This window comes from Camelina sativa, chromosome 19, assembly GCF_030686135.1.
Source record: "Camelina sativa cultivar CO46 ecotype springtype chromosome 19, ASM3068613v1".
Classification (NCBI taxonomy): domain Eukaryota; kingdom Viridiplantae; phylum Streptophyta; class Magnoliopsida; order Brassicales; family Brassicaceae; genus Camelina; species Camelina sativa.
This window is the reverse complement of record NC_141898.1, coordinates 24,773,306-24,785,496: the sequence shown is the minus strand read 5'-3', so window position 1 is coordinate 24,785,496 and position 12,191 is coordinate 24,773,306. Positions and strand designations below refer to the sequence as shown.

Sequence of the window (12,191 nt, the reverse complement as noted above, 5' to 3'; positions counted from 1 at the left end):
TTAATTTATAGTGTTTATTAATTTATAGAGTATTAATTTATAGAGATTTTACTGTACAACCAAAGTTCAAAACTAGATATATTCAACCAAAACTTTGATTATTACTAAACCAAAAAAAAAAGAAGAAAAAAAAAAAAAAAAGAACGTTTGATTATTAGAAGTAATTTACCAAATCCATGGTGAACTTCAACATTCTTAAGAACAACAAACAAACAATACACGTATATTTATATTGAAATATTCAAGGCAATCCTCCCACGAGAGTAGTGGAAGACAATTTTGTATATTCCATATCTCCCAGCGACTCAGCCTCAGCGTCTATGCCTTGGTTACACTGGAAATAGGTAACCGTATAAGTCACAAGCTGAAACATCCTCACCACAAAGACTGAACTCACAAAGATTTTAAACCGGTGGTTAAGATAACCGGGAATGAACTACTCCAATCGATCAGCCTGAAGATTTGAAATAACCCAAATGACAATAAACCAAAGAAAAGATTCAAGAGGAATAGCTTTGGCTTCATCCCTTTGACAATCTTTGCAGCTTTCCCCAAAGCTTGGATCCCATAAGTATCCTCGAGTATCGATATGACCATAGATAAGTTCCAAACGATAGCTAAGTAAGACTCAAAGACTGCAAATAGAATCCATAATGCGCGAACTTTGGCTCCCACGGTATTGAGTTTTGTAGAGAATATAACGAGAGAAACAATGATTATATAGAATAGGAACCAATAGCCAAGACTGAATAGAGCAATGTAGAAACTAGTAACAAGAGGTCCCTTCCAATATTTAAGGGTCAGAACAGGAAAGTCTTTGATCTTGAAACTATCATCTTTATGAGTAAGAGCCGATGCGTGAACCATAACAAGAACGGATAAGAGGTTGATGATGGAGGAGACGGCGATGAAAATGTATAAAGAACTTACAAACTGGCGAAAATCTGCGAAGTATCTCATAAGATGGATAGCAAATTCGGGGCTGCTTGGATCTGTAATAGGTAACAAATATGATTCAAGGATCAAGTTTGTTATCTCCGGTTTGATGGCAATGGCGTTGAACAAGTAAACTAAACAATTGAGTATGGGAGGGAATACCAAGACTGAGAACATCAACTTTTTGTTCTTGAGAAAGAGTTTGCGGGACTCATTTAGAATACCCGCTACCTCCATTACAACATTCAAGAACGAAAACCGATCCATGGGTTTAGAAGAAAAGAAAGAAAAAAAACGACAAAAGCTCTTGGCTACTGGTGTTTTGGTAATGGTAGTGATGGTTTATAAGATCAAACCCATCTGCTTAACACTTATATATAAGTATATAACTAACCATTAGAATGGTTGATTGACCAGCTACTTTTCTAAGGAGGAAAGTGTCTTCGGCTTGTACCTCTGGCTAGCTTTGGTTATGGAGATATCCATTTGAAATAGTCCAAGTCCACAGAACCCACAATATATTACCTATGTCAAATCCAAAATCAAACGAAAGAAATTATGACTTTGACAAATTTAATAAACAAGAAACCCAACACGTCGATGAAAAGTCTAAACACCGCGACATAACAAGAGATGTTAAAGAGAGAATTCAAGAAGCATAACATGTTCTACAAGTTGCCTTACTCATTAAACGTACTGATCAACACTTACTTCATCAATTAGCGTTGAATCGGTGAAATCTGAAAACTACATATCTATATATTTACTATATTCTTAGTAGAGAGCTTAAGGATTATATAAACCAATGAAACAATTAGTCTCCTCAAAGGAACAAAGTCAACTATAAAAGAAACCAAACCATCATTCTATTGGTCCAAACCGCGACGAAACAGAGAGCTTCAAAGATTGATTAGAGGAAGTTACAAACTGCTAAATGATTATAACTTCTAATCCAATTATGACTTAAACAAAAACAAGAACAAGAAACAGAGCACTTACAAATCTAACAAACTACTTCTTCTACGGCTAAAACATCTCCACAGTTCTCCTTCTTGTGCATCTTCTTCCCTCAACCTAACCCTAGCTCTGCAAATAGGGCAAGTCGAGGCTTTGAGCAACCAAGTGTCCACACACTTCCGATGGAACACGTGTCCACAACCAGGAAGATTCCGACACCACTGCCCCTGTCTGAATACATCAAAACAAACAACGCAATCGCTTCCATACCGTGTGTATGTGGACGTGGGTTCGGAGAATCTGAATTGAGGAAGCTTTTTCATGAATCTTGAAGATAACCCATCTGAGGAATCGTGTCGACGGTTACGTCGGCGACGTCGGTGGTGACGATGGAGAGAAGAGAGGAGGAGAGGGAGAAGTAGAACAGAGGCGATGCCGATAAGGACGAGAAAGAGAGAAAATATCGAAAACATGATTACACCAACGAGGAATAGAGAGAGAATCCTTGTTTTTGGCTTTGGCGGTGGAGGAGACGGCGAAGTAGACGGTGCCTCGCCGTAGATTCGGTAATCATTGGTCGGAGGCATCGAAAAAGAAAAAAAAATATATATATTCCTCTTTTTTACCCTTTCTGACTTCTCGTGTGTGTGTTTTGTTTTGGTTTTTCGGTTTAACAGAAACTAATACGAATGCCTAAACAAGGAACGACTTGATGTTTTTTAGTAAACTGAATCAGAGATATTTTGAGTTTGCGAAATTTAGGCAAAAATTGGAATTCTCATCCAATAACGTTTTGTAAAAACGGTCATGTCACATGTGACGAGAGACTTTTTTTATTTATACTTTTTGGCTTTGGATCATGTGATAAAGAGACTTTAATAGTAAAGTATATGGTTTCGTTTTTGGCTCCATGTCTATATGTAGTCAGTAGTACTGTGTATCGAGCTATAAAATTAATTAATTTATGTTACTAAATATCTTCTTATCCGATAATTATTTTATATATTATCTTGAAGGAAAAGCAAATATTATCATATCTCACTCTTTATGATGATGACTATAGTTTATGGAAAAAGATGGAATATTCGAAGTTCTAGTTTAAGTTCATTCTCACCTATGTGCAATTTGTATGTGTATGGCCTTTTTCATATGAGATCTATAGCTACTTCTAAGTTCTAAGTCTTTGCTAATGCTTGAATGGTATTTTCGGCTTGGAATATGCAGAAAATGCATATATATAATCCTCTAAAAAAAAAATTGTTTTTTAAAAATATATTGTGAACATGTATGCATTTATCAGCAAGTCTCCTTTCTATATATATATATATATATATATCAATCTATATGGCTTTTAATACATATTTTTATCTAAAGAGCTAGGTTCACATTCTCAATTTTTCATGTTTTTGTTGTATTCATGGGTTCTCTTCTATCCATCGCATGTTATGGCTTTTGACATTTCTACGGTGTACAACAGACGCCTCCGTTGAAGACAATGAATAGAAAAAGCAGCTAACTGAACATGAAGACACAAACTAATTAGGTGAAGACAAGTAGACACCCAAGACACATAAGGGCATGTTTATAGGGAGATCAGTTTAGGGTGTTCTTAGAGTATAAATATTATGAAAATGATGTAAGATCAGTAATTAAGAATTTTTGTTAAAAAGTTAGTTATTGGGAGAACATGTCTAAGATCTTAATATTTAATAATATAATATTCTTATAGAAATTTAAGAATATTTAATAAATACATAGATTAATGTTTAATAAAAAGTTTAAGAATGTTTAATACTATTTAATAATATAATGTTTATTAATATTTTTAAACATATTACAATTATAAAAATTTATAAAATAACATTTTAATTGCAAACTTATAAAACTTTTACTAAAATTCAAAATACAATGCCATATTTTTATGAAACAAAAAAAAACATTGTAAATAAAATTTAAAAAAAAACAAACAAACATATTACTTAATTAATTAAAAAGACAAATATTTATTTAATTAATACATAGATTAATGTCCAAATTTATTCCATATATTCTCAACCAATCTAAGAGAGACACGTTACACAAGATCAGGCCCAAGAACAGTTCTAGAATAAGATCAATCAGCATGATCTTAAGTCCACTATTCAATTATTTTCATTTTTAAAGGGCCTAAGAACACCCCATCTGATATACCTATAAACATGGCCTATGGAATGAGGAATCCAAAAGAAGACGAAATAGCAGTAGAAATTGGAATAGCTTCATCAGGATTAGGATAGATGACACAACAAGTCTGAATAGCTTCATTAGGATAATTTTTGTTGTCTACCTTGATTATTAATCGAAGTTATTCTTTGAATACATATAAATTTTGGAAGACTACTAATTTCATGTGCATTCAACAATTCTATCACTATACCAATTAACAAAATAAATCCTCATATACATGAAATTAACAAAAAAAAAATTCCCCACATGAATACTTTGATTCAATTTGGTTAATATATAAAAACATTTTAATATTTTTTCCAAAAATATGTTTGATATAAAATAATTAAAATGTAATATAATATAATATTATTTTCTGGTGCATAGCACCAGGTACAATACTAGTGTTGATATAAGACGACAAATACTACAAAAACAATTACATACTAGATTTTAATCCGTGGTATATCGTGGGACAATTTTTTAAAAAATAATAACATTTTATTTTTTTGTTTTTTATATTTAGTTTGTTTTGTTTAGTTAAATAATAATTTTGATTGAATTGTCAATTATTAGAACAATAATAGGGGAAATAAATACATAAATATGTAATTTATAAGTTATTGTCGGATTAAGTCACAATTTTACCAATAGTTTAATTGTTTTACAAAATTTTAGTTAAACTATCTGGATTTAATATGCTAATATTCTTATATTAGTGGTATGGGTGTCAAAATGGTTGACCCAACCAAACTCAACTCATTATCCAATGAGCTAAAAGTTAAATGAGTTTATGAGTAAACTCAACTCATTTAATAATTGCGTTAGATTAACCCATGAATCCATTTAGTTAAATGAGTTAGATGAATAATTGGGTTAACCAACTATAATATAAATTAATTATATTTAACAGGAAATAATTATAATTAATTTTTATCATTATTTTCACCATCATCATCATTATCACCATCATAACTTTCTCGATGCGTTTTGGCGAGAAAATTACGGGTTTGCGTTTTAGGCAGGAAATTTATGGATTTGTATTTTTGACAAAAAATATACGGGTTTGCATTTGGCGGAAAAATTGTCGGTTTGCGTTTTGGCGAGAAATTTACGGGTTTGCGTTTTTGATAAAAAAATTTACGGATTTGCATTTTGGCGGGAAAATTGCGGGTTTTCATTTTTGGCGGGAAATTTACAGATTTGCGTTTTGGCGGAAAAATTGCGGTTTTACATTTTGGATGGAAAATTGTGGATTTGCGTTTTGGCGAAAAAATTGCGGATTTGCATTTTTGGCCGGAAAATTATAAGTTCAAAATTTTGGCGGAAAAATTGCGGGTTTGAGATTTTGGGGAAAATTATAAGATGATGATGATGACATCATGTTGTTGACTATGATATATATGTTGATATGATGATGGTGATGTTAATATGATTATGAAGGTATTATGATGATGATGATGATGATGATGATAGTATGACAATGTTGATGATGATGATAGTAACATGAAGGTAGTATGATGATGACGATAGTATGATGATGTTGACTATGATATATATGTTGATATGATGATGATGATGATGATGATAGTATGATGATGTTGGTATTATGATGATGATAATATTATGATGATGTTGATGATATTAGGTTGATAATGAAGAAATTGATGGGTTAGTGATTAACTCATAAACCCATTATAACCAAACTCATTTGACTCATGAACTCATTTAATCATCAACTTATTTAATCCATCAACTCATTAGGGTCAAAATTTTCAACTCATTAGGGTTCATGAGTTGAGTTGAATTGGGTTGGCTCATTAATCTTGACCCATTTTGACACCCCTAATTAGTGGTATTGACCAAATAATTAAAAGAAGATTTAACCCGTATTTCAAAACCGAATTAATAATATTTTATATTTATATTAATGTTAATTCAAACCGTCATATTAATAACATGTCCCGCTATATAACAACAAACCGTCATATTAGTGGTTTAACTCGTGTTTCAAAACCGTCATATTAGTGGTTTTGGTTGTGTGTTGTGTTTTGTTTTTGAAGTTGATATTTATACATGGAAAATGCTTGATGAGCAAAGAGTTTACGATCCGTAGCAATAAAAAAGAGATTTTAGTGTTTTCCTATTTGAGTTGATAACTTTATCGCATAATAATATTCAGTTTCTTAACATGGTATATATTATATTAAATATTTTTCTTGATGCTAAAGTTAAATATACCCGATTATTGAGTTTCTAAAGTTGGGCTTTCGTTTTTATGAACTTTATTAATGTTATAATAATTATTGTGATTATAATCATTTGTTACTCAAACTCGGCTATGTCATTTAATTTTAAGAGATTATACAGTCTCTAAAAATCTATTAAAATAGGTTTAGAGATTTTTATGGGATTAAAAATTTAATGCGTAGAGTTGTTTTTGGAAAAATCGAAATGTATAGATGTTGTCAAGCTATTTATGGCAATAAATGTATCAAATTAAGTCAATTTAAATAGTTCCATTAAATGAGTTTCCAGGAATTGTTATTTTAGAAAAATAGTTAGGGTTAATGTTGTAAATAAAATAAATTAAATAACCAAAACTTCAAAGACATAATACAAAATATACTTCAAAAATAATAATATAGATTATGGCCCATCATTTCGTTTGTTGTACACACTCTACAAAATAATTTATAAGAAAAAGATACAAATGACAATACTTAAAACGTTATAATGTAATTCCTTTAACAAACATATGCTGGTACAGCTGTGGTCCAGTAGTAAGGAAAAATTGGGGAAATATTAAAAGGAACTAACTTAGGTTCGATCCACCCTAAAAATAAAAAATCACAATTGTATGAGAAATCTGTCAGTTGGACTTTGCCCCAATTAATTTACATGGTAATCAGAAATACAAATGGTCTAACTATTTCTTGACATTAGTCGGAAGACATTCTACCCTCAATACAGATATTGTGGTAGGTAGGGTTTATAAAAAGAAAAAAAACATATACTAATTATTTTTATTTTTTTGTCGACAAAATATACTAATTATATATAGTATAATGAGTCTTTTTGATAAATAATAGCGACAAGCTGACAAAGGCAACTTCCTCGGTAAGGGCAATCGTTATCTCAAGTCTCAAAACTCTTCCTCAGCTAGAAGAAAGAGTAGTGAGTATTTGTTTTTATCCGGTTGAATTGAGTCAACTCTTCGGTTTAAGTTACTATATAGAGATTTGGGCCAGTTCAGCCCATTAAGCAAAAATGTCTCACAAGATGTTGAAATCCATAAAACGCGGGTTTAAGTGAGACACGACAAGCAGAGTTTTGTCTCTCTTGGTTAAAGAAGTCAACAAAACTGTTTTGTTTTTCGTACTCCATTTTACTCATCTGACTTTGTTAGAAAACATTTTGAGAAATATTAAAAAACAGATCTGAAATAATAGACAAAAAAAAAAATCGTTTCGTTCTTCATTAATTACGAATCAAAAACTCATAAATTTTGACAAATTTGGAATTACATCATTTCTCGATATATATATTAGAGCTTCAATATTGCCATAGTTTTAGATTTTGTAGAACGAGTGATTAGATCTCACCATATTATGTGAATTGCTTGGTTCTTATTTAAACTTTTTAGAAAAGAAAATAGAGCTTTTACACCTCAACCCCTCTCTAGTTTCTTGGAAATTTCCTTGGTATCTTATAGTCAAATATAATCCTAATCATTTCTCTCTGCCAAAACAAAACAAACAAAATTTCCAAAAAAACATACTTTAAATTTCAAATCCTCTTGGAAGTTTCCTTTACATCATCATATTCATTCAATTCACTAAGAAAATATAGGTGGAGTAAGAAACAAATTGTCCCATATGAAATCAATACAATAAGTAGTGGAAGACTTGACGTAGATCAAAGACTTTTCCGTTTTATCTATAGTCTTTGAAATCCAATTATATAAATACGTCTCTTCCTTAGCTTCATTAATTATTCACAAACAAGCCAAAAACAAAATAAAAGAAAAATGATAAAAATGGTAGTAAAATTTGTGGTAGTGGTGATGGTGTTTGCACAAATTTTAGCTCCAATCGCTGAAGCTGCTCAAGGAAGAGCTGTCTATTACAACCCTCCCTACACTAGTGCGTACTATATACAACCATACATATCTTTGTTTCATATGTTAATAAACATATCATTAATTACAAGTTAATGATGCGGTTTAATTAGGGTCTGCGTGTTATGGAACACAACGTGAGACGATGGTGGTTGGAGTCAGGAGCAATCTGTACCAAGGAGGTCGAGCTTGTGGTCGGAGGTACAGGGTTCGATGCATTGGCGCTACATACAACTTCCCTAGGGCTTGCACGGGTCGTACCGTTGACGTGAGGGTAGTTGATTTCTGCCGGGAGCCTTGCAACGGTGACCTTAATCTCTCTCGTGATGCTTTCCGGGTTATCGCTAATACTGATGCCGGTAACATCCGCGTCGAGTACACACCGTAAGTTTTCATTTTTATAATATTTTCATCGTATATGAAGTTTTAACATTGTCCTGATAATTATAACAGTTTAGGTCGTTATTCCCCTCTTTTACAGGATATGAACTTGATATTAGATTATAAGCAAAGAAAGGTGAGAGATGTTTTCGTGGTACTATTCCAATAAATCGAGTATGGAACTCATAGGTATGCTGACTGAATATGTATGGATGGTCCTTTGTGATGAGAACATTGTACTTCAAATTAATAAGAATGAATCTCAAACTTGTTTCATGAATCGGGTGTAGCCGTATTTCAATAACACGTCACATAATTAAATGAATGTGACAGTTTTATATTATTGCAATAACTTTGATGCATCCAGGCTAAAATCTCTCTCTAAACAACGCGAAGCCTTTCCTTCTCCCACCACCTTTGCCGATTTCGGTATAGGTCCCCGATGGTCTATAAGACCAAAAAAAACAAAAAAAAACCCCTTCGCGATCTTCCCATTGGAGCCACCGTCGATCCCGCTACTTCCCTTCGCGATCTCCCCACTGGAGCCGCCGTTGATCCCGCTGCTTCCCCTAAGCCGTCACCATCTGTTTCTATAAATGCAGATTCTGGAACAACTCGCTGTGAGAAACAAGTCGTTTTGCCGAACAGAGCGTTGTATCAATCAGGAAGCTGCATCAGATCACAGACGCTCGAGTTGCTGACGTGGATGTGTGAGCTGACGTGGCAAGACGTGAGTGGATGTGATGATGTATCAAGGAAAGTTGATGACTTGGCATTGAAGATAGAGACGAGATTGTTCTTGGAGATATGAAGAATATTCTCCATAGGAAATTAAGGAAAGGATAAACTTGAGCAGCAAGCAGTGTCCTTATCCTTGGAGATATGAAGAATATTCTCTACAACAAATAAGGAAAAGATAAGGTTGAGAGCAAACAGTTTCCTTATCCGTTGATACTTGGAGATTCGCCTTCTAGGGTTTCTCAAGTCGTGTATATATATTCTAGGAGTAGGCCACGAGCCAAGTCGAGCACTCTAGAATATTGATACAGTTGTAAACTTCGAAGCCAGAAAATTAAGGCTTAGAAAGTGTGTTCCTAGTTCTCTGTGACGTTAATCAGGGAGGTGATTAAGTGCGTAGAGAATTGTTTTTCTTTCTCTTAGGCTTTGATTGGTAACATGACTTAACATTGAGTTAAGTTGAGTTATGGACTTAACTCAAAGTTTATTCAAAAATGTTACCAATCAAGAACAAAACTAAATTTTTTTAAGTTGAGTTTGAATAATCATGTGTTATGGTTGATGTACAAATTTGAGGTATATCTTTTGTAAAATTGTTAACTCAAAAGATTATTCAACATCATGGAAATTTTCATGAGTTAGGATGTGGTAAGTTGAGTTAGCTATTTTTTTAATTAAAAAAACGAAAATACAGTTATATAAAACAAAATTTTATTTTTTTCTTTAATTCATATATCAATAAAAAAATACTTTTTATTTTATTTAATGACTTCTTTATTTAGTTATTTTGAATTTCTTATACTTTGCCAATTTTTTTTTTATCGTTTGAAATCAAATTAGGCATAGTTTAAATATCATAAGATTGTAAATATTATGAAATGCATGTAATTATTTTTATTAATATAACTTATTATTAATATATTTTAATTTATTTTATTAATATATATTTTTTATTTTTTTAAATAATTTTATAAAATGTATTCACTAATACTTTTTAATAGTTATAATTATTAATCATTTTCAATTAAAAATATGAAATAATACACACTGCAACATCTATCACAAAAATGTCACCAGTCAATAATTTTGGTAAAATTGATAAATCATATTCTTACAGCAATTCATTACATCAAACTGCTGTTTTTACCACATATTATTTACTCCAAGTTACATCAAATTATAATATTTTGTGCAACTCAACTTCAATAATTCATGTCACCAATCAGAGCCTTAGATCTACACTGGTGAGAGTTTAGATAGAAAAGAGAGAGGGTTGGTTTTCTTCTCTTATAGATAAAAAGAGAGAGGGTTGGTTTTCTTCTCCTAGATCTACACAGGGTGTTGCGTTAGATAGAAAAGAGAGAGTTTCAGATTCATTCTTAGTCGGGATTTATCCTATTGGGTAGAATAGGTTGAGTAAGGGCGGAGACAAAATTGTATCATTGTAAGAGATAAATTTTGTTAATAAGATTGAAGAGAAAAGTGTTTGCTTGGCGCGTTCCAAGTGTAAATCAGTGTGTTGTGTGTCTCTATACCTTAACAATTGGTATCAGAGCAGACGCCTGATAAAAGAATTGTTTATCTTTTCAACAGGTGAGATCTTGAGACGAGGTATGGAGAATCCACAATAGTTCGTTGATGAGCACAATCCGCTGATGCTTGACGCTGAGCATTATGATGATTGGAAAGCACAGATCAGACGAATGATACAGAGTCGTGATATGAAAGCCTGGTTCGCTGTTGAAGATGGATGGTCACTTCCAACATTTACGAACATCAGAGGAGAAACTGTAATAAAGCCCTATAAGCTGTGGACGGCTGAGGAGAAATTAAAGGGAAAACAGAACGCTGAAGCTCTGTCTACTATTTTCAGCTACTTGCCAATGTATCTGTTCGCGATGGTGCAAGAGTGTATGTCGGCGAAAGAAGCTTGGGGTCTTTTGGAAGCCTTCTCTAAGGAAACCAGAAGGGTGAAGAAGGAAAAATTTGATGTATCACCATCCTGTCATTTCAACAGTAATCTAAGCTCTCCTTGTCAGGAAATTGTAGTGCTGAAGAAGGTATACAAGGATAAGAGGTTTGTCAAGGAATTTCTCAGAAACTTATCACATGGATATCTTGCTTACAAATCTGATGGTAAAGGTGCTTTAAGTTCTGATGAACAGAAGGTTGATCAGGGTGTGAAATTAGTTGAGACATATGAACAACAGATGAGAAAGAACGATCAGAAGGCTGAGGAATCATTCACTCTGAAGACTATAGAAACTCAGACGTCTGTTCAAGATAATGAGGAAGAACTGATCAAGAAGCAGTTCAGAAGGCTGAAGGGTGTACAACGTTAACATCAATCTTCATCATCCAGATCTGATGCAGAGAAAGAATCTCAGAGTTCTGAATATCAAGGTTATGGAAACTTTCAATCAGACTGGTTTAGACTTGAAAGAAAAAGCGTGCTGAAGTGTTACAATCGTCAAGGCTGTGGTCATACGAAATCTTGTCTGACATGGAGGGATATTGAGTCAGCGAAAGAAGATAATGAGAATCAGAAGTCTGTTTTGAAGCCTAAGGATGATGTGGCTAGCTTATCTGTTGAGAAACAAGTCATCACCCTGTCTAAGAATCTGATTCTACAGAAGAAGGAGAATTATGATCTGGTGTTTGAGAAGGAAGAGCTGCTTTGTAGAGTCTTCACACTTGAGAAATTGTTGTCTGAGGAGAAAGTCATTTCATCTTTGTTGAGACAACGTCTTGAGAATCAACTAAAGAATAACAAAAGGCTGAGTTAAGAAGCAAAAGATCTGTACAGGGGGCTGATCACTCACAAGGGTACTGTGATTGCAAACTGTGATATGAG

General features: G+C 32.9%; 2 protein-coding genes and 1 pseudogene across 4 annotated transcripts; 1 reads left to right on the top strand and 2 right to left on the bottom strand.

Moving 5' to 3' along the window:
* Positions 1–128: 128 nt before the first annotated feature.
* LOC147920971 (uncharacterized) lies at positions 129–1,328 on the bottom strand (annotated as a pseudogene). Its single transcript, XR_015591547.1, has one exon. The product of XR_015591547.1 is annotated as an uncharacterized LOC147920971 (transcript).
* LOC104767231 (RING-H2 finger protein ATL56-like) lies at positions 1,224–2,651 on the bottom strand. The gene is made up of 2 exons (XM_087502951.1): positions 1,936–2,651; positions 1,224–1,461 (listed from the first exon to the last, which is right to left on the bottom strand). The coding sequence occupies exons 1-2, from the start codon at positions 2,478–2,480 to the stop codon at positions 1,458–1,460; spliced, it is 549 nt and encodes a 182-aa protein (XP_087359077.1). The 5' UTR covers positions 2,481–2,651; the 3' UTR covers positions 1,224–1,457.
* Positions 2,652–7,679: 5,028 nt separating this feature from the next.
* On the top strand, positions 7,680–8,879 carry LOC104767229 (EG45-like domain containing protein 2). Of its 2 annotated transcripts, XM_087501515.1 has the most exons (3): positions 7,680–8,243; positions 8,332–8,602; positions 8,700–8,879. In XM_087501515.1, exons 1-3 carry the CDS (start codon positions 8,129–8,131, stop codon positions 8,704–8,706), a joined length of 393 nt encoding a protein of 130 aa, XP_087357641.1. In that variant the 5' UTR covers positions 7,680–8,128; the 3' UTR covers positions 8,707–8,879. The 2 variants fall into 2 exon arrangements, with proteins under 2 accessions (XP_087357641.1, XP_010489575.1); XM_010491273.3 differs by lacking the exon at positions 8,700–8,879 and having other exon boundaries at positions 8,074–8,243; positions 8,332–8,648.
* Positions 8,880–12,191: the final 3,312 nt, after the last annotated feature.